General features: G+C 46.3%; 1 protein-coding gene and 2 pseudogenes across 1 annotated transcript; 2 read left to right on the forward strand and 1 right to left on the reverse strand.

Annotated features, from left to right (window-relative positions):
• Positions 1–1,587: 1,587 nt before the first annotated feature.
• LOC136548492 (phosphoenolpyruvate carboxykinase (ATP)-like) lies at positions 1,588–6,564 on the forward strand (annotated as a pseudogene).
• A 727-nt stretch (positions 6,565–7,291) lies between these two features.
• LOC136548483 (uncharacterized) lies at positions 7,292–12,202 on the reverse strand (annotated as a pseudogene).
• A 982-nt stretch (positions 12,203–13,184) lies between these two features.
• On the forward strand, positions 13,185–17,951 carry LOC136502717 (protein CHAPERONE-LIKE PROTEIN OF POR1, chloroplastic-like). Its single transcript, XM_066497963.1, has 5 exons — positions 13,185–13,341; positions 14,103–14,295; positions 14,396–14,496; positions 14,882–15,326; positions 17,482–17,951. The coding sequence occupies exons 2-5, from the start codon at positions 14,144–14,146 to the stop codon at positions 17,630–17,632; spliced, it is 849 nt and encodes a 282-aa protein (XP_066354060.1). The 5' UTR covers positions 13,185–13,341; positions 14,103–14,143; the 3' UTR covers positions 17,633–17,951.
• Positions 17,952–21,563: the final 3,612 nt, after the last annotated feature.

Genomic DNA, 21,563 nt, shown 5'->3' on the forward strand with positions numbered 1-21,563 from the left:
TAAACACCGTTTTCATTCTTTCCAAAGGGATCACGTCACCAAAATGACCAAATAGTCGAACCCCTCGCAACAAGTGGTTAAGCTAGAACAAATTAGAGGGGTGCACTTACCGTATGATGCATAGTCCTGTCTCATACAGATACATATATGATGAAATTCTAATCAACCTCACTGCTTTTACATTCGGGGGTTGGGTGTGCATGTGCACCCCTTATACACGAGGCTGCTTCGTCCCTGCCTGGCTGCCAGGCAATAGTCGATGGGTGACCAACCACCACATTAAATTGTTGGAGCCGTTTCAGTCCATGTCAACATCCTACGTGTTTGCTTGGTTTTAATTTCTGAATCTTTACCAGCGATGGGTGAAGGGTACGAATCTCAGAGTAGCATCAAACGACTCCAAACAGGGATGGTACGTCCCGCGGGCGCTACCAAATTGTTTTTATCGCGGAAAGGATGTTCATTGTGGCCTTGACGAGGTGCGAGGGAAGCGGGGGCACTGGTGGCGGCGGGGGAAGCAGCGGTGTCGTTGGCGCCGGCGGCAACGGCTGCGGCAGGGCCGGTTGCGGCAGTTGTTGTGGCAAGGCCGGTGGCGGCGGTGGCTGGGGCAGCGGCAGTTGCGAGTGCGTCGTGCTGCAAGTGGCAAGGAACTATGCCACCTACCACCCCTATACATAAGAGCAGCTCCAGCGGTTCCATTTTCTAACCTCCAGTAAAAAAACTGTTATTTTAAAGATCTCGTACCTCCCGTAGTTTCTCAAACCCAACCTCAATGATGTTTTTTCTCGGTCCCTCAAGTTATAGTCTCTCACACCTCAAATAAAAGAGAGATCTCTCCTCCCTCAATCCACTATTTTTATCATTGGGAATTGTATTTTCTCGTTTTGCTTAAAAGAAGATCTTAAAAATCTCAAAACACGTTTTGTATCTCCAAATAACTAATTTTTGAGATTAGAGTTTTCTCCTACCGCTGAAAATGCTCTAAGGCAACTTCGCCCGTGCTCGCAGCCTGATCAATCTACCCTACCTCTGCTTGCAATTCACTTTACTACTCAGCACGTGAGTATAGGGTACAATTCACAGCGAGTGGACAAATCAATGGAACCAATAAGTTTTTGCTTTAGAAAAGTCGGTGCTTAGTGGTCTCCTTAACTACTTCCTCTCCCTGAAAAAAACTTCGCAAGACACAGCTGTCGCAATCGCACCGATTTGGATAGCCTCCAGTTAGCAATTTATTAGCAAACATGCAAGAGTAAGTTTAGTTTCTTTGTGAGGGGTCCGAAGTGGTGAAGAACCAACATTATTGTATTTGATACTTCGAACAAGTACTTCATAATGCAAATATTGTGTTATTAAGCCGTCGATGGTAACAGATAATAAACAGGAAAAAAATGTAGTACGTCCTGCACAGAGAAGGAGAACGAAAGGAGGGGAATTTTATTATAAAAAAAATGTTATAAAAAAGGGAGAATTTCAAAAAAGATAAGCTCCGGAGTGCAAAAACCCAAACCCAACCCGGAACCAGACCACCGCCGGCGTTGAATGGTCGGGTAGAGAACGTAACCATGGTTAACTCCAGGACCCTTTAAAAGCCGGGCCGGGCTCGTCCCATCCGCCCCACACCGCTTCACTCGTCTCCTTTCGATCCATACACCTCCGAGGCCCTGCGCACGTACTCGTACGTCGTTCGTCCCGTACGTGCCCGTCTCTCCTCCTTGTGTGACTGTGTGTCTCTTAACTCCCCTGTGCAATCTTTGCACGTAGCAAACGCCATGATGCTCTCCGGGAGCAGAGAGCATCATCAATGGCAGGGTTTCTTCCCAGGTTGCTAATGCGCGCCTTGCTGCTGTTTCTCTCTTTGCAGGTCGGGTGCGACCGAGACCGAGATGGCGACGCCGAGCGGGCTTGCGCGGATCGAGACGAACGGGAAGAAGAAGCACGACAACGGCGTGTGCCACGACGACAGCTCGGCGCCGGTGCGCGCGCAGACCATCGACGAGCTGCACTCGCTGCAGCGGAAGTGGTCGGCGCCCAACACGCCCATCAAGGACGGCGCCGCCTCGCCCTTCGCCGCCGCGCTCTCCGAGGAGGAGCGCCACAGGCAGCAGCTGCAGTCCATCAGGTGACGATGCCCCGCGCCTGCCTTTCTCACTTTTTTTTCCCTCAGCCGTCCTGTTCTGCAGCTGCTAGCTATAAACGAATTGGTGAAAACGATTTATTCATGGGATGGGTTTTGTTCGTTACTCAAAAAGAGCTTAACGACAATGGCGAACCCAGGAACATGAAAGGTGAGCGGAGATGAATCCCCTTCCCTTTTTTTTGGAGAGGAAAAAACAAATTAATTTATTTGACGTCTGCTGGACTTCTTCTGGGAGAAGAAGAACGAACGGAACACATCAGACAGAGCTCTGCTTCCGACGGCCAGGTGGACGGACATCAGACCCCGGCCCGCCTACTTTGACAAAATAGACACTGCCGCGTGGGCCCTCCTGACAGACTACTATACTAGCATAGCTAAAGTCCTCCAAAATTTTCTAAGTACCTACAGATAATAAATAAAATAAATGAATGCCAAAATGAGAATAAAAACTATGGTGACGCTTGAAGTTACAGCGTCCTTCTCCACACGACACTGGTGGCAAGATTAGTTTTACCTTACCTGCCGTCCCACGTCGTTTTCCACCCAAAAACACCCGCACAAGAAAGGCGTCGCGCCACGGGCGCCCCGTGGAGCGCGCACCCAGGTGCATCCACGCGGCATATATCACGTAACACAAAAACACCGTCATGTTGTATGCATCCACATGCTCGCATCGAACTCGGTCTTATCGCATCGAATAGCTTCCTTATTCCCATTTCCCTATAAGATGAGTAGCGCATTTGATGTGAATTGTGGGCTTGTGGTACTCAATCCTATGCGCCTATGCGGCGGTTTTTCTTTCCTTTATTTATATCTTTATCTTTATAGAAGAAAGAAAAAGAAAAGGATGGAGGAGGGGATAGAAATAGATGAGCTGATGTGGTGGTTTCGCACGTACCTTACCTGAGCCTGACGCGACACCGCTGTCGCCATCGGCCACGCAACTCGCTCCTCTATCTCCACAGGAAACCTAGTATCCTTTTCCCAAATCTGCACCTCGTCAGTCATCGGCCCTCCCGGTCTCGCGCATCGCTTTGTGGTTTGGTGCTGATAATCGGGAGCCGGGGAGCGTAATTAACATGCCAGACTGCTAATACTTAATGAGCATTAACAAATTTTTTTCGATCTCGTGATGGATGCTGCAGTGCGTCGTTGGCGTCTCTGACACGTGAAACCGGGCCGAAAGTGGTGAAGGGCGACCCGGCCAGGAAGGGTGAGGCCGCCGCGAAGGGCGCGCCACCGACGCCGCAGGCGCACCACCAGCACCACCACCCCGCCGCACCCACCATCGCCGTCAGCGACAGCTCCCTCAAGTTCACCCATGTCCTCTACAACCTCTCGCCTGCTGGTAAGCATCGCATCGCATGCCCCCTGCACAACTTCTTCAAGAGAGGCACGTTGCGTTGCCATGCGAGAGACTAGCTGCTGATGGATGCTTAATTTGCCCCTGTGGTGCTTGTCATCAAATACAAAACTTAAAAAAAAAAACAGAGCTGTACGAGCAGGCGATCAAGTACGAGAAAGGGTCGTTCATCACGTCCACCGGCGCGCTGGCGACGCTGTCGGGCGCCAAGACCGGGCGGTCGCCCAGGGACAAGCGCGTCGTCAAGGACGAGGCCGCCGCGCAGGAGCTGTGGTGGGGCAAGTGAGTGCTCTCTCAGTCTCTCTGCTCCGCAGTCCGCACAGCCCTTTCTTTTGCTAGCCTACGCCTACCTGTGTGCCTCTGGTCCGCTGCTGACACCTGATGATCGCGTGCATGCAGGGGCTCTCCCAACATCGAGATGGACGAGCACACGTTCCTGACCAACAGGGAGAGGGCCGTGGACTTACCTCAACTCCCTGGACAAGGTGTTCGTGAACGACCAGTTCCTCAACTGGGACCCCGAGAACCGCATCAAGGTCCGCATCATCTCCGCCAGGGCGTACCACTCCCTCTTCATGCACAACATGTAAGCCAACCTGCCGACACGCTGCCAATCTGTCAATACTAGTAAAGTTTTGTTGCAGTAGGTCGTTGCTCGTGACGTGACACACTCCTCCAACGCCCAGATAAGTTCATCTCGACGACGACCCATGATGAAACTACACACACACACACACACACACACACACACACACACATATAAATAAATTTATGTGTTGTTGCAAAAGTCAATGCTGTTGTCCTTCCAAGTAACACTGTTGGGGGAGCTAGTCCCTACTCCCTAGCGAAGAAAGAAAGCTGTAGAAGTAAGTACTAAGTAACTAGATGGGCATGGGGGTCGCAGGTGCATCCGGCCCACGGACGAGGAGCTGGAGAGCTTCGGCACGCCGGACTTCACCATTTACAACGCCGGGCAGTTCCCCTGTAACCGTTACACGCACTACATGACGTCGTCGACGAGCGTAGACATCAACCTCGCTAGGAGGGAGATGGTGATCCTGGGCACGCAGTACGCCGGCGAGATGAAGAAGGGCCTCTTCGGCGTCATGCACTACCTCATGCCCAAGCGGGGCATCCTCTCGCTGCACTCCGGCTGCAATATGGGCAAGGACGGTGACGTCGCCCTCTTCTTTGGGCTCTCAGGTAACAGCATGGATCCCAAGAGGATTGTGGTGCCTTCACCTGCCCAACTCGCATCTGACGTTCTCCGCTTAGCTTATCCTTCTTCCTGTCTTGTCTTATCTGTAATAAATACATACATACTTCACATAGCAGTAGATGCCTCAGATTTGCTGTTATGTGATGTCAGCCTAACTGACCTACTTGCTATATGTGTTCTGAATGCGTTGCCATGTATATCTACCTGCTGATTTTGGAACTCTGGATTCCTCACAACAGGTACCGGGAAGACGACGCTGTCGACGGATCACAATAGGCTTCTGATCGGCGACGACGAGCACTGCTGGAGCGACAATGGCGTGTCCAACATTGAGGGCGGCTGCTATGCCAAGTGCATAGACCTCTCCCAGGAGAAAGAACCTGATATTTGGAACGCCATCAAGTTTGGAACTGGTACTTCTAAACTTTCGGTTTCTCTGCCCTTGCGCTGGCTGAAGCTGAAGCTGAATTGACTAACTGAATGTTTCTGCTGCAGTGCTAGAGAACGTTGTGTTCGATGAGCATACTCGTGAAGTTGACTACGCCGACAAATCTGTCACCGGTAAATGTCATGTTCTCCATACACAGACTCATTTTTCAGTCACAAGCATCACAAAAAAAAATCATTCTTGTCTGGTCTCATGGCGCTGCTGTTCTTGCATTGCAGAGAACACTCGGGCTGCTTACCCGATCGAGCACATCCCCAACGCCAAGATACCATGCGTCGGGCCCCACCCCAAGAACGTGATCCTCCTGGCGTGCGACGCCTTCGGCGTGCTCCCGCCGGTGAGCAAGCTGAACCTGGCGCAGACCATGTACCACTTCATCAGTGGCTACACCGCCCTGGTCGCCGGCACGGAGGACGGCATCAAGGAGCCACAGGCCACCTTCTCCGCCTGCTTCGGCGCGGCCTTCATCATGCTCCACCCGACCAAGTACGCAGCCATGCTCGCCGAGAAGATGCAGAAGTACGGCGCCACCGGGTGGCTCGTCAACACCGGCTGGTCTGGTGGCAGGTACGTACGACGACGTCATGGTCTGCTTCCGTCCTGCAGTTGCGAAGCTTGTGTTCGTTCGTTATGTAAACCAACCATACGTTCGTTGTGGATGGTCGCTTGTCAGGTACGGCGTGGGCAAGAGGATCAGGCTTCCCTACACCAGGAAGATCATCGACGCCATCCACTCCGGCGAGCTTCTCACCGCCAACTACCAGAAGACCGAGGTCTTTGGCCTGGAGATCCCCACTGAGATCAAGGGCGTGCCGTCGGAAATACTCGACCCGATCAACACCGTATGCTCTTCTGACACTAGCCAGCTCGCTTCATCAGTCATCTTTGAACTATACAGCCTGTTGAGAACAGAACTGTAACCGATTTATTCGAACTTGACAAATGCTGTGTCTGTGTGCAGTGGACGGACAAGGCCGCGTACAAGGAGACGCTCCTGAGGCTTGCCGGGCTCTTCAAGAAGAACTTCGAGGTGTTCTCCAGCTACAAGATCGGGGACGACAGCAGCCTGACTGACGAGATCCTCGCCGCAGGCCCCAACTTCTGAACTACAGCAATGGATCCGGATGAATAAAACGGTGGTGTGCGTGCCTGAGTGCGTGTGTGCGTGTGAAGATGATGACGACGACGACGAAAAAAAGTGTTGGATCGATGAGCCAACACAGTATATAGACTAGTTCGGTATATTGTCATGGGTGCGTCTAGGTGTTGCTGTTACCTATAAGATTGGTTTGTTCCATCAGCTTGTTCAGAACAGTTTGCGCGTGCTTGCATCTTGCCCCTGTACTCTCTCTTGTTTCAGAATTTGAATATATGAAACTGCTTGATCGGGATCATGTCTTCCAGTGGTTCTCCAATTTCCTCGCAGTATGGCACCAACACATAGCAGTTGATTATGCCTGGAACTGCCATATTCTGTGGCCATCGCCACGGAAGCTCCAGATTTGCCCAAGCTCAATAGCTCATGCTTCTTGTTCAACACAACTTGGAAGTGCAGGGCTATTAGGCATGCACACGCCTTCCTAAATGCACCGTTCCACATCGACAAGTTGAGACATGACGTTGTGTAAATCCATTGAAGATCAAGTTGAATCACGAAGCAATTGAAAATTTGCCAAGAAATGGCAGCCAGACTTGGACTAAACAACAAGAACCGTACACCAGTACCATTTTGGTACGGTAAACCTTTGACAATATGATGCTATATGAGCTTTCCTTTTCAATGTGATGCCATGGCACGAGCATACCTGGGCGGCTGTTGGTCTGAAGAGCTCAAGGTCAGCGATAACTGTCAGTTTAACAGGTGACTCTGCAGCCTGCGGGGTTTTGACTTTGACAACTACAAACCTTTTTGTTTTCCCGCAGCCTTCAAGATAGTAGATATGTAAGTGTACGACGGCACAACTATTTCTGACTTTTTTTTTCTTGGATTAATATATTTTTGTTGATGAGAGGATTGCAAGCGACCTGTCTGAATACTGAACTCCAATATGATAGCACTAGTAGTTTTATTCTTACACGGGTGCCCCAGAGGTTATATACATCATGTTTAGCACAGCTGGGTTTTAAACACTCTACTGGATTATAAACTCTATCGCCTTTCTTTTTACACAGAAGTAGGACATGTACATAGCATGGTTCGTCCTTTCTACGAATTCTCCACTGGATGTATTAACTTGAGTTAATCTAATTACAATATAAAGTCAACAGAAATAAGTGACTAGAATCCTAACTCAATCTTACAAAAATGTCTTAAATCATAGAATAAATCTGCCACCTTGCAGGGAAGCTTGATCTTAGAGCAACTTCAATCGTTGACTTCGTATCTGTTAGCAATCAATATGATCATAGTTTTCATCTTCAGACCACACAGGTCAGTTGTCAGCTTCAGTTTCCGACTCTGATGGCTCGCTTTGGAGCTTCATTTCGTCCGAGCTCTGCTGATTAAAATTGCGATCGACGTCCACCATCAAGGGCTCACTGTGGTCATGCTCCTCCTCATCTTCACTAGAAGATGACATAGCGATAGACGGAGGAACTGGAGATGTCAGGTTGCTTGAAGGCAGTTTTGCTATTATGGCCCCTCCAGATCTGATCTTGGATTCAATGGCATTAATAAGCGAAGCTGCCTCCTCAAGAGGAACAACACGAGCACCACAAGCAAGAGCTGTAGCATGAACCAGAGATTTGGGATTTGTTCCTTGGTTGTTCGGTTCAGACAGGACACCTCCAAATGGACCTAAAGCACAAATACCCTTTTGTGGTTGTCTAATGGGCTCTGCAGGACAGTATGAAATTGGAACTGCTTGAATAGGTGCAGCCAACAATCTGTATGGCCCCTCTGTGGTCCAGGAAAATGAACAGGTATCAGAATAGTGTCCATCAAGGTGCTAAATTTTCCACTGACCATCTTGTATTAACCTTAATCCTATGGTTGCTAAACAAATAAAACTGCTGTGATCTGAATTGAACAAAAAATAAATTGTGGTCCAGATGGTCAATGCCTCAATGGTTCAAAAAAATGTGCACAATGGGAATGTCAACACAAATCTGAAATAATGGGGCTACTATCAAGCACTACTGCGTGCATAGGTCTATATTGGACAAAAAATTTGGAAAGTTCGGTGGCTTAAGGGGACAGATCATATATCGTTTGGTCACAAAAGATGCTGAATATAACCACTGGTATATATAACGAACCATTCCATGGTAATATGTTCATTTTCGTTTGCAACAGCAGACCAACAGATAAGCCGTTTAGAATTAGACAGCAATGCAGAAGGAATTGAGCTATTGACATGGTGCTATCAGGAAGCTTGAGTTTTTTTCTTTTCTTGAAACGAGAAGCTTGAGTTAATTAGAGCTACCTGCAGAAGATCCAGGTAAGTTCTGCGTCACAGGCATGCACAGTGCAAGAGGTATCGCAGGAATAGCAACCATGGAATCTTCGGAAGTTCCATGGATAACTTGCTCCTTTCCATGGATGAGTTTATTAGAACAAGTGTTCTGCGGTCACAGCAACAAATAAGCATCCTCTGGTTCAAAATGAAATACTAAAAACTGCTGCCTCCATGGAAAGGAGATAGGTAAGCATGTAACGAATTACCTGAGATTTTTGTGAAGAGGTCTTCTTTGTGGTCTCAAAATGCATAACAGAACTTTCTGATGTATGTGTACCTTGTCTCCCTGTTGATGGAACAAGCAACAGTCATAAAGAAAACAATAGCTGTGGAAAGGCGTTGGATTAATTGATCATTACCATAGCATATTTACCATTTTTGGGAAAACCTCTTGATAGAGGAACGACAGTGTCAACACCATTATATAATCTTGAATCAGTCAAAATGTTGGTTGGTATCAGCAGAAGATTGGAGGCAGGATCTTGAACAGGCCTGGACCCAGGAGATGTTATTGTCAGTTCAACCTGATTTGAACATTGCAAAGCACTCGTTGTTTTCATCTGTAAGACATCATGTTTGCTTTCACTAATAAAACCACAATGTGGCAATGTTGGACGACTCCTTTTGACCTTCAGCAACCTTTTCTGCGGCTTCTTTCAAGGCAGAAACTGCCACATGGTAAATTTCTTCTGTGACTGAACCTTCTTTTGCAAATTTTATGGCCTCCTGACATAAATTGTTATAAAGGACAGTGAGGGAATCTGCAGGACTACATTGTGTTCCTGCACCAAATCCTTCATTTTTTACTTCATTAGGATCTGCACTCTTGGCAGCAAAGTCAGCAACTTCTCTAGAAGTAATGTTTGAGGTACTAGGGACCATTTTAGAATGTGATAGTGAATGGTTATGCTCCTTCTCAAATTTAGAAACCATCCATTTTCCAGAGTTCATCTTTTTCACTACAATCATAGCTTTGCAACCGACTCTAGTTATCATTCTCGGACGCTTTGTTTTCCCTTCATCTGTCATCACTTTCTTGGTCCGAACTTCACGGAAGCCTTCCTTGGAACACACAATCTGGCGAGAAATAATTGAATTATCACGCCTTGAACGGCAGTATCTACTAATACGTGCACGAAAACCATTTAGTCTTGCATAGTTTACATAGAAAAATTTTGCAGCTTCTTCCGATTCAAATTCCATACCCTCAAATGGCTCCTCAACAGGGTCCGTCTCAATAGAATGTGGCTTCTCGATTTGATCGCAGTCCTGATCAGCTGGCCTAGAATCAAGTCTTCTTGGTGGAACTGGTCCATGATTGTGGTTCTTTACGAATTTGGTAACCATCCATTTGCCAGGATCAAACTTTTTAATTAATATCATTGCCTTGCAACCAACTCTAGTACCTGCCCGTTCTTGCTGTTTTTGTTCAGAATGGAGGCCATCACAAGCACGGGTTTCATGAAATCCCTCTTTTGAACACACAATTCGACGAGAAATAACTGAATTATCACGTCTGGAGCGAGTATACCTGCTTATCCGAATTCGAAAACCTGCACTTCTTGCATATGTGCTGTAGAAATCCCTTGCAGCATCTTCAGACTCAAATTCCATTCCTTCATAAGGTGTTAACTCTGTGTCATCTTCAAGTCCAATTAATTTTTCTACTTCACAATCACGTGCCACTAAAGTCTCAGTAGCTCTAGGCACCTCTGTTAAAGAGTCCTTTTGCTTATTGCCTGGTTTTGACTCAATAGCTGTTCCGATTACTGTCCCTTCCATGACCAACATCCACCGTCACAGAACTATGTAGATTTTTTAAACATCTCTTTCATGAACTTTCAGAAAAAGAATGCGAGTCCAAAATCACCAAAACAGCATCCTAGTTACACATCAGGACACTCACTGTGCGCAGAGGTCGTTCAGATGTGGCCCTACTCGATGGTATGAGGAGTGAGGCACTGTAAGAAGATTCAAAAAGTAAATGGTACCGATCAGATATTGGAGCAAATGCCAAATGGAATCAAGCCTTGCAAAGTAGTAAAGGGAAACAACTGAATAGACATAAACCAACAAGGCAACAAACTTGCTCAAACACATTAAAAGCAAAGGTAATTCAGTTCCTCAGGCAGCATGCCAAAAGTCTATTTGGGGGATCCCACCCAAGAACAGAAAATAGAGAGTAATTATATCAGGTGGGGAGCTCAGATGCAAAATGCAACTGAAGTCTTTATTAATTTGGCACCAAACCGGCCTTGTAAGGATACAGGTTACAACGATCAGAGGCTAACGGTGGTGATCGTCCATCTAGAGGGAAAGAATTTGAAGAGGTTACAATGGTTCACATTACCGAATCAAAAACTTGGCACCATTGCACATTGTGACTACTGCTGCATCGAAAATCGAAAACTACTCTAAACATGACTAGTTGACTACCATGTAGCGCTAGCGCACACATTGAAGATGAAGGTCCTACGGCAAGTGAAGTTAAATCACCTTTGTGCTGCCAGAACCCCGGAGGCACAACAAAGCAGTGTCTATTAAATACCACATCTTCATTTTACTGCAAGGCCATCAATTCCACTGGAGATGTGCAAAACGTCTGTTCAAAGGCTTCAGTTTAAGCATCATGCTTCTGTTTCAACGGGACAGCGTCTAGTCAAAGGCCATTTCATGTCTTCCGGGTGGCTTTTCTAGGAAAGGAAAGATACAGAGGAAACATCCTTACTATTGAAGTTGCACCCTTTTCTGTTACTTTTTCTGAAAGTCACTGCTACCGGTGGGTACTATTCATCAGATTGCAATAGTTGCATGATTCCATAAGGGTGAACTTGCCACTTGTCTGACATGTACGTTATTCTGGTGCAACCTAAAACTGCAGAAGATTCTACAGTCTCTGCTCCTCCAGAGTTCTTATCAAGAAGCATAGAATCGATCAAATACTCGACTTTAAACTGTTGTATTAGGTTTGAGTATGTGAACGACAGTAAAAAATAACAAAGAACATCTACCATCCAAAAAAAACTATTTATTGCCATGCATGGAACGAAGATATCACGCTTAAAGCGAGAAAGCAACGAGCTTTTACGAGCCGAAACCAGGAAAAGGCGATATCTGTTGAAAACCAAAGGGAGCAATCAGAAACGAACAGCACCTACCTTTTCCGGAGAAGATCGTCGGGTACCCTCGACAAGCAGAGCCGAGGTGTGTCCCGATCGCTCCAGAGCCCAGACCAGCGCCAAGAACGGAAACCAGGAACAAGCACGACGCCAGGTCGAGGCGGTCAAATCGAACTCACAGGCTACCGAGAAACCCGCACGGCGCCGCAAGAAGAATCGCCTGTGCAGCAACCCGGCGCTGTGAGATCGCCGCCACCGTCCATTGTTGCCACCGCCAGGAAAGGAAAGGGAAGGGGACGACGATTAGTGGGGTTGCTTGGGGTTGTGGGGCGCGGGGGATTGATTAAAGAAAGCGGACGAGACGGGAGTGGGGGGAGGAGCCGGATCTCCGGAGCCACGAAACGACGGCGGAGAACCGCGCGCGCGGGAGCGGGCGGAGGGCGGCGATGCCAAGGAGGCGGAGGGACGCGCGGGAGCGGGCGGAGGGCCGTCACCCTCGAGTCAAGTGGCGCTGCTGCCCAAGTGGATAAACGAGTCGTGGTGAGGCGGGCCATGACGCTGACGTGGGCCTAACGGGCCCCTCCTGCAGCGAGAGGGACGGGAAGCGGACGTCGTCGTGCAATCCTCCTTGTCATCCGCCCGCCGGTCGCGGAACTTTCTTTTTTTAAGGAAAAAGTCAAGTTACCTCTAGATATTTTTGCGAAGGTCTATTTTTTTTCTCTAAACTCTAAAAACTAGGTAAACAACTTCCTAAATTTTTAAAACCGCTCATTTTAACTCATATTTTTTTCTTTTTTATTTATTTTAGCTAAATCTTTGAAAAACATAGTAAATCACATAAAAAATCATAAAATAGTAAATCATAATTTGTTAGACTCCACGTGAGTAGATCTACACACTGAACATATAATATGGTATGCTTTAGTATAAATTTTTTGTTACAAAAAAGCATAGATCTAAAGCTACCGTAAAAAAATTATACTAATACATACCATATTATATGTTCACTATGTAGATCTTCTCATTTGAAGTCTAACAAAATTAGATTTTTCATTTTATAATTTTTCTATAATTTTTCAAAGATTCAACCAAAATAAATAAAAAAGAAAAAGACAAAACCTACTTTGAAAACCGCTTATAACTAGTCAAGGAGGCTAAAACAAATGGTTTTAAAAGTTCAGGAGTCACTCGGTTTTAGATTTCAGGGGAAAAACAAACTTTGATAAAAATTGGGGTAGGTAATGTGGATTTTTTTTCTTTTTTATATGAAAAAGGGCCCTGGGCCCGGGGAACTTTCTTTTTCCGAAGGGAGCTGAAATTAGCTGAAAACTGCAATTCAGTCTTAGGTGGGCCGGCCCAACTTTGGACTGGGCCCCAAATTGGGCCTTTCTGTGCGCGAGGATTCGGCGGCCCGTACCCGCCCCACTGCTGCCCCTTCCTCATCACAGTTCCCAGCGAACGACCCTGCACGCAATTCGCTGAGCCGCCCCGGAGGCCGGAGGGACTCGTCCATCGCCGTCGTCGCCGTCCACCTTCTCTCCTGGCGTGGGACGGAAGAGAACCCGTCCGCACTCAGAGACTGGTTTCTTCGGTGGTAGGAAACCCTAACTTGCCTCGATGGATTTTTCAGTTTCGTTTTCTCCCGCAATTAAATCCAAACTTTGCTTCTCTCCATCGGTTCCTCGGGGTTTGTTGTTGCTTGGTGGAGTACTGATCTGGCAGTCAATCCATCCGAGGTTCTGTTGGGATTCAGCACGCGCTAGGTCCATCTCAGTTGGCGCCGTAGGGCTTTGGGTGTGGGTGCGGGTGCGGGTGCGGGTGCGGTTAAGTTCCAGATAAGAAAAAGTGGGGGTTCAACTGAACCCCAATGCCCCTGTTCATTTCGAATTACTATGAATCTATGGCTTGTTTGTTGCATTGACTGAAATGGTCTAGATATGTTATTGGGTAGTAGCTAGTGGTCATTCACGAGAACCATGTGGTCTAGTGGTAGTGTGGAGGTTTTGCTGCTAGCACTTGTTTCTTAGTCCTGGTTGTAACTGTGATAAGTCTCCTATCAATGATCCTGTAAGGGTGTGCCTCATTCCCCGCGTAGTATTCCGTTTTGGAAATTTATCCTTCTTATAAATACAAAGGTGTATATTCTTAAAAAAAAAGGTCTGTGGTCATAGGTTTTAAGTCCCCAATCTCCTTAGAATCGAAGACAACTGAGGTGCTTTTGTTTAATGATCTCTAAGGCATGGACATTTGACCACAGAGAAATACACCATAGATAAGCATTTTTTTTCAACGAGGTGTTTTCCATTTTCCTTTCTTGTTTACTTGTTCTTGATATAGTGTTGTTTTGCTTCGTAGGGAGCGCAACTCGAGTCTAAAATATTCAGATATTGCTAGAGATGTTGGGTCATGGTCTAGCAACCGATCCCTCAAGAACCTTAAGATGTCTAGTTACTTCAAGGGTATCAAGTGCACCCTTGGGGCTTGTTTCTTCGTTGAGTTTCAACAGGGGATGCAAGGAAAAGAACAAAATCTTCATCAATGTGGATAGGTATGGTTTCTTACACTTCTTGCGACTCAGCCTCAAAGCTTTCGTCTAGTTTCTGCTGTGATTGAGAAATACAATTTCTCATCCAAATCCTTCAACGCAGATACACGAAGTACAGTACTTCTTTCTGTTATGCACCAAGAAATTCCAGAATCACACCACTGGCAACTGCATCGTTTGGGGATATGGCTGATTCTTCAACTCGTGAGTATTTGCTACCCTATGTTTATGACAAGAGAATCTTACATAATTAGTTTATATATACTTCAGATTGTGTGGCACTTTTTTCATATTGAATTTCAATAAACCCGAGGTATGGTTTTCTAAGGAACATCAAAGTAGTAACCTGTTCTCCAGAATAATTGAGTTACATAAACATTGAATATTGTCATTGCCAAGTGCACCGCATTTGACATTCATGTATGTAGGGAACGAGTAATTTCAGGTAATCAGTATCACCTGTTTCTGTCCCAACCTTGTTTTATAGATTACATGTACCTGTGATTGGCCTTTTGATTTTGTTATTTGTAACAGTTCTTCTGTATAATAATCCTTGAGCATCCTTTTTGACTGCTTGATTTTATTTCAGCTGTCTTTCCCAGAATCCATGTAAAGGATCCATATCAGCGTCTTGGAATCAGCAGGGAAGCATCGGAAGAAGAAATTCGAGCTGCTAGGAACTATCTGATAAGCAAGTATGCAGGCCACAAGCCAAGTGTTGATGCAATTGAGTCTGCCCATGACAGGATTATCATGCGGAGTTTCTTTGATAGGAAAAAACCAAAAATGAATCTCAAGAAAAAATTTAGGGAACTTAGTCAGTCACGTGCAGTGAAGGCTATTCAAGGCAGATTTCAAACACCACGTAGCAAAGTCATTTGGCAGACAGCTATTGCTTTTGTCTTGCTTGGAGTGCTTACCCTTGCTTTCCCTACTGAAGAAGGGCCAACCCTCCAGGTGGCCATCTCTTGTGCAGCAAATATCTATTTCATTTATCAGAGGGTCAAAAGTGGATGGCAAGCATTCTTTTATGGGTATGCTTTCTTCTTATTTTAGGATTTTAGTTTATTAAGTATATATCTGCGTTGGCCTATGATTTGCTCTTAGTACGATTGAATTTGTTTTGGATTCATTTACTCTGTGTATTAGATATATTAGATATGATGCCACCATTTTTAGTCTGTAGCATTTTCTTCCCATTGAGAAAGGTATTTTTTCATCAATAAATCCTATTGTGGTACTTGAGCCTGACAACCTACAATTCTAGCACAGTAGGACATCCCACCAGAAGACTATTTTTCTAGCTCCTGGCAGCGGTGCTAAGTACGTCTGCTGTGGTGACAATGGTTTGTCCGCCACTGTCTTCAGTCTGTACAAGCCAGATATGTGGTGGCGCATATTTTCTCACCGTATGTGCATGATACATAAAAGAACCTTTGCATTCTCATATCCGGCAAGCAAGCAAATGCAGAATAGATGATCTCCTTATCTAATCCTTATCTGGTAGTCATGAACTTCTTCCATTGATAGGTCCGTTATTTCAAAATATGCAGTGGTCCATGGTAGAGCTTGGACTTAACAACTTAGCACTTTAGTTTGGGAGTAAAGATTATTCTAAACATATATATTTGTTTTAGCATTGTAGGTTGGCCTGCAGATAAATTGTTGTTATGATAATTTACAAGTTAAGATTTTAGCTGTTGTGATAGAAGTTAAGAGGCTACTGAATGGAGTATAAAATATAGTAGTTGCAAATCCTAAATGGTCACTCCATGGAGTGGGAAATAGGTCTTTTTCCCTAATACAGTACTATAATTTTGCCATGCTTGGAGCAAACCACAGACTTGACAACTTTTCCATGTAATCATTTTCTTTCATGATAGTTTTCTTAACCACAATATTCAAGAGGACTTGTTCTTATCAGCTCCATGCTTCCAAACAATCTCTTTGCTGGTATAACTTATGGTGTCACAGGGGCGGAGCGAGGGCCAATGCTGAGTGTGCTGCAGCATGGGTCCAGCCAAGTTTATCTTTGGTAAATATTTGTAGGTTTAGACCCAAAACGCTAGAATTTGGTCCAAATTATGGTAATTCGTGTTCACCAATAGATCAACCTCATGCCTAGTTGCTCAGGAGTGTGTGGAGGCCTGTCAACTTGTTGATGCCCATAATGCCAGTCCATATTTGAATTATTAAGTCAGTTTTCTGATGCATAAGCATACAAAAGTTGTGTGCAAATGCTTGTAGATGTAGGCCATGTGTTCTGAGGAAGGCACACCCATGGACGGAGGGAAGGGGGGGCCACCCCCCCCAACCTCCCTAGTGCCCTACTATATAACCCCTTAATTAGCTAATGAAAAATACCAATTAGTGTTGTATTTATTTACCATCTCTTCTTTGTGTTAGTCTTTATTGATATCTATATAATTTCTCTCTCAATTTAGTTGATCTGCATAATACACTACCAATTAGCTAGTTATGACGTTAATTATTAGTGCTTTATCTTTCCCTTCTCTTTTATTCCCATTATTACAATTATTTTTTCTATGAATTAGATTAGTTGGGTAGAGATTAGAGGCTTAGGGCTTTTTATTTTTTTTCATTCGCTATAATTTTCAATATCACTTTAGACTTTTAACTTTCTTTTATATCGCAAAACAAATATTGATTTGGTTGTTATTTATACTCTTGCTAACTCAATATATACATATATGTGTATGTACGTGCGCATATTTTATCATATATGGTTACCATTGGTATACCAAAACGACCCCCCTATGGTCAAATCCTGGCTCCATCCCTGAGCACACCAGATTGGCCCAGAGGGTAGATATTTGTGATTGAACACTGCAGTGGCTGCCATTTTTTAGAATTTGTTTAGTTTGGTTTGGGTCATTTAGAGCTTATTATAATCTTTTGGCTGAATAGCGTCTTCTAAGTGAGCCCACCAACATTTCCTGTCAACTCACCGTAACTGCTATTGCTGAGATTAACATACACTATTCTCGGTGCTTGGTTTAGTATTTTTAAAAAAAAATAGTAAGCAGTTTTGGCATCTTAATTTGTGAATATTAACCTTTCTGTACATTGCTTTAGGTGATTCTTTTAAAAGAAAACTTTAGTTGATTTTTTTAATATTGTTTTCTGCTTTAGGTGGTTCCTGACGCTGAGATTTCTGTGATCTTTCAGGTTTGGTTCTTTCTTTGCTTCCTGGTTCCTTGGCACCTTCTTGATGGTATCTGTAATTCCTCCTATACTCCCCGGTCCAAGAAACTTGGAAGTGAGCACCGCGTGTGTTACTTATGTGCTCCTTTTCATATCGTCGACCTTCTTGAAGTAAGAGATCTTGGTGTGTCCATGTTAGCCCAAAGTCTTGCAGAAGTTATAAACATGGTATCCTGCTTCAAATAGCTTGTACAATCCATCGGCTTTTTCTTTGTTTGTTTCACGTTTATGGAGTTGGAAATGCTAGTTCCTTGGTGAGTCGATGGTAGTTTCCAGGTTGCAATGTGAGATGTAGAACGTTTTTTTGCCTTAGCCCGTGAGGTCTTGAGCAGAGTCTAACACCTCTTGTAGGCATTTTCGGTTGATGTATTAAATACAGTTTGTTTTCGAATAGATCATATATAAGATAATATCCATGCGATTGAACTGCTGAAGTCATCGGTCGTCTTTTGGATGGACATAACGTCACCTCGGAACATTACAATCCGTTCTCCCTGAATGCTGAGAAGAATCTCTTAGGTTGCTACGCCTCATCTGATCTTGGTATCGCTCGAGTTGTTGCGCCGGCTTTGTCGTCTCGTAATAATGTGCAGCCCATGAGTGTATTCGTGATTGGCGAATCGTCATCTGTTTCGGCTATCCATTATCTAAGGAGTGTGAAAGTCCGTGACCCAGAGTCAGTAGTCAGCCTGTTCGCTTTTGTTTCGGCCTGGGTTTATTAGTCAGTCAACAGTGTTTTTTCTCTCATAACAAATTAGTATCAACCGGATTTATTAGTCTAGAAACCAACCAACGAACAGGCCGATGCAACTTAGTACTAGTGGGGCTTTTGTCATTGGACTATTAAATCGCCTGGTCTGCCATATAAGATCACTATTGTACTCATTAGACTATAGTACATCACTTGATTTGGTGTGAGTGATTAATATCGCTGGTGGTACTCGACTGCTAATGGCCTACTACTACTACACATGGTCCACCTAGGGCATATAGCTTCTGTGGCAGGCAGTCATGTTGCATGTGTAGCATGTCGTGATGTCGCAGGAGATGCTGATGTAGACGCCTTGATCTTTTGCAGTTGCAGTAGGCACATTGCGCAGGCGTCAGTCACAGGGAAGATGTCCTCCCCCAAAGGCCAAATCATCTGCCCTCTGAGAGCATCTTGTATTTTAACAAGCAAAGCACTGTGGATGAGAGAGTAGTAGTTGCCGCACAATGGTGGGTCCGTTTTGGTCAGCTACTTTTCGCACCTACCCACCGATGATCCAAGTCACTAAGGAGTGGTTTCCTTTCGTTGATCGTTGCAATTTGTGTTGACTACGTCTGCTCGGGCACTATCGTCCTCTGTGATCTGTGCTCGAATCTCCAGCGCTTCGTCGAATGCAGATTGCGTTTGACGAGTGTCACTGCTGTCCTTATCATCGTGGAATTCGCCAATTCGGCTTTCGGAACAGTGGTATTTCTGCCATATTTCAGCGACAAGATAGACTATAGGCATATGCTCGCACATTGCTTTCTTGTCTAGAAGACTGCATCTCTTGCACGGCGCCAGTACTTGGCTGTGCTTGCGTGACACTAGTTTTGTACATCCCAAGAGGTTATGTGCACTCCAAAACTAGATAATACACTAGTAAAACGACGGACGGAGGTCACAATGTCTCTAATGTTATGTGCAAATTGAAATGACACACATATGCCATCTTGTTCATCCTATACGTTATTATCTTCTTCTTTTTTTCCCTTCTGATTCAGATATCGTTCTGATACCTTCTGCGACATGGCCACCAAAGCGATCTCGTCTGTCGCCTTCACTGATCTGGCCATGCCTTTTTTTTCTCTCTCTCTCTCTCTCTCTTCTCTGGCCATCCATTCATTCGTCCGCTCGTGGCCTCATCAGGCAGCAGTGGTGGTGCGGCAGCCCAGTGTTTTCAGCGACGCCCACTGAAGAACACGAGGACGCAACGAACGTGACCTATAAGCCTTTCGGCGTCCCATTTCACCGCGAAAAAAAAAGGAGGTGGTCGATCGCGAGTCAGATGCCGTCGCGGTCGCCATTTCGGCGCACGGCGCTGCGAATCCGTCACGCAGTGGATCGGCCGTGCGCGCCGCGCTGGTCCTGTCCTGTCGCGCGGCCTTCCAAGGGACGCTAGCTAAGCCTCAGCCCCGTGCCGTGCCGTGCTACGGCGCTGCCATGCCGTCACGGTCCCCCGGCCGGCCCATCCGTGTCGGCGTCGCGGCGCCCCGGATGATCTTGCAAACAAGCATTGATGTGTCCGCGTCACCCGCGCGCCCGCCGTGCTCATCCGCTTTTGCCGGATTCGTCTGGGATGCGGATAGATGCTGCTCTCGTTCGTGCGAAACGATCTGCCGAGGAAGGGAGTGTTTTCGAGCGACCTGGTGACTAAGCCCCTCGTCCGTGCTTGGCTTGCTAACCCTTCCAAGCAAAAGCTCTGTGGTGTGGTGTCTACTCTGATAGTCTGATCCAACCCACGCGACTAATCGCGTTCGCTGACATCACTTGCCCCAGCTTCCACGCCCGAACCTCCGTACCCAGCCCAGCTATCTAGTCTAGTTGATGATAAGGCTAATCAGAACTAAATTAAACGCGTTGGTAAACAATCAAGAGAAGAAGAGGTGACGTGCAGCAACAGTCCAAAGCGTCCAGGCCGGCCGCGGCCAACTCCGCTTCGGCGTTGGCTTCCTCCGCACCGCACGGTGTTCCGGCGAACGGTATCAGCCGGTCGGCATCGCCGGCGCGCTCGCACGCCGCCAAGGGACAAGAGTCGAGTTTACACCGCTGTACACGTCCACACGACGAGACTGGTAACCGGAGGACGCCACCGCACAGGACACCGGGGAGTGCTTCAGGTCCGCGTGTCAGGACGCGGAGCGGATGTGGATGCGAGGCACAGCGACGCCGCAACGACTGAGAATTAACGTTAGCAGGATGGGAGGCAACGGTGACGCCGCACCCGCTGCTGAGCTCTGGCCTCTGGGTTTTGCCGCGGCGGCAGGCGGCTCGTGCGACCTCTGAGCATTCTCAGCCTGTTCGGCAGGCTGTGAGAGAAAAGTCAGCTTATAATCCATATTTGAGTAAGCGAATCTGCTGTATATCTGATATAATACTCTGGTTCAGAATATGTTGGACCCACCAGGGCTACTACCGTGGAGCGAATAGTCTTCGCGAGTAGTCGCAGTGGAGTGGATAATTTTGGTCGCGCGGACGTGGATACGGTTCAGCGTGTGGTGTTTCAGACGTATGGAATGTGTCTATTATTGGCAGCAACAAGCACCGACCGCCATCACTGGTAACTTTGGTTGGGAGCTGCGGTTGCAACCACCATGGTTCGCGGCCGTTCTCGGTTTTTGGCACGAGGACGGACGTGGTGCCATTTGACTCTGGAGGCAAGCAGAGCTTCAGTGGGTTAGGCACCTAGACCTAGGTTAGGATTCGCTGCCGCCATTCTCAGTTCTCGGACGGACAGACAGGCAGGCAGACACGTCCTGTGGCCACCGTGAACGTGATGGACGAGTCAGAGGTAGCTTCGGCCAGGTCAACGTGATGGATGGGGACAAGACACACATAGACACTGATCAATACTCCTCCTTCCTACAAGGCATGCTTTTGACTAGTGATGAATTGTGAGATCGAGAGCGAGCACCTTTTCGTTTTTCTTTCAGTTTATTATTATGCATTGGAGCATTTCCTTTCTTTCCTAGTGCATTCGATTATCGTAGCACACTCGAACTTGTATTCCCAATCAGCGAACCAGGTGTGTGGTACATGTCACAGAAGTTCATGTGAGTTGGCGTGTTTGGTTTATGATATGTGCAGCCTCTTGAAATTCAAGTACTGCTTTGGTGAGAGTAGCAGTTGCATCACAGGATTCCCATGAAAAGAGACAGCAGTGCCGACGGAAAAGGAATCAAATACTAAGCACGAGGTGTTCATCTAACCATCTTGATTTGAGTCCTCACCAACTCAAATTTAGATGTCTATTTCCTCTTTAGCCAAATAAAAACCGTCTATTTATTTCTAAGTTGGT

The sequence above is a fragment of the Miscanthus floridulus genome, chromosome 1 (genome assembly GCF_019320115.1).
Source record: "Miscanthus floridulus cultivar M001 chromosome 1, ASM1932011v1, whole genome shotgun sequence".
Taxonomy (NCBI): Eukaryota; Viridiplantae; Streptophyta; class Magnoliopsida; order Poales; family Poaceae; genus Miscanthus; species Miscanthus floridulus.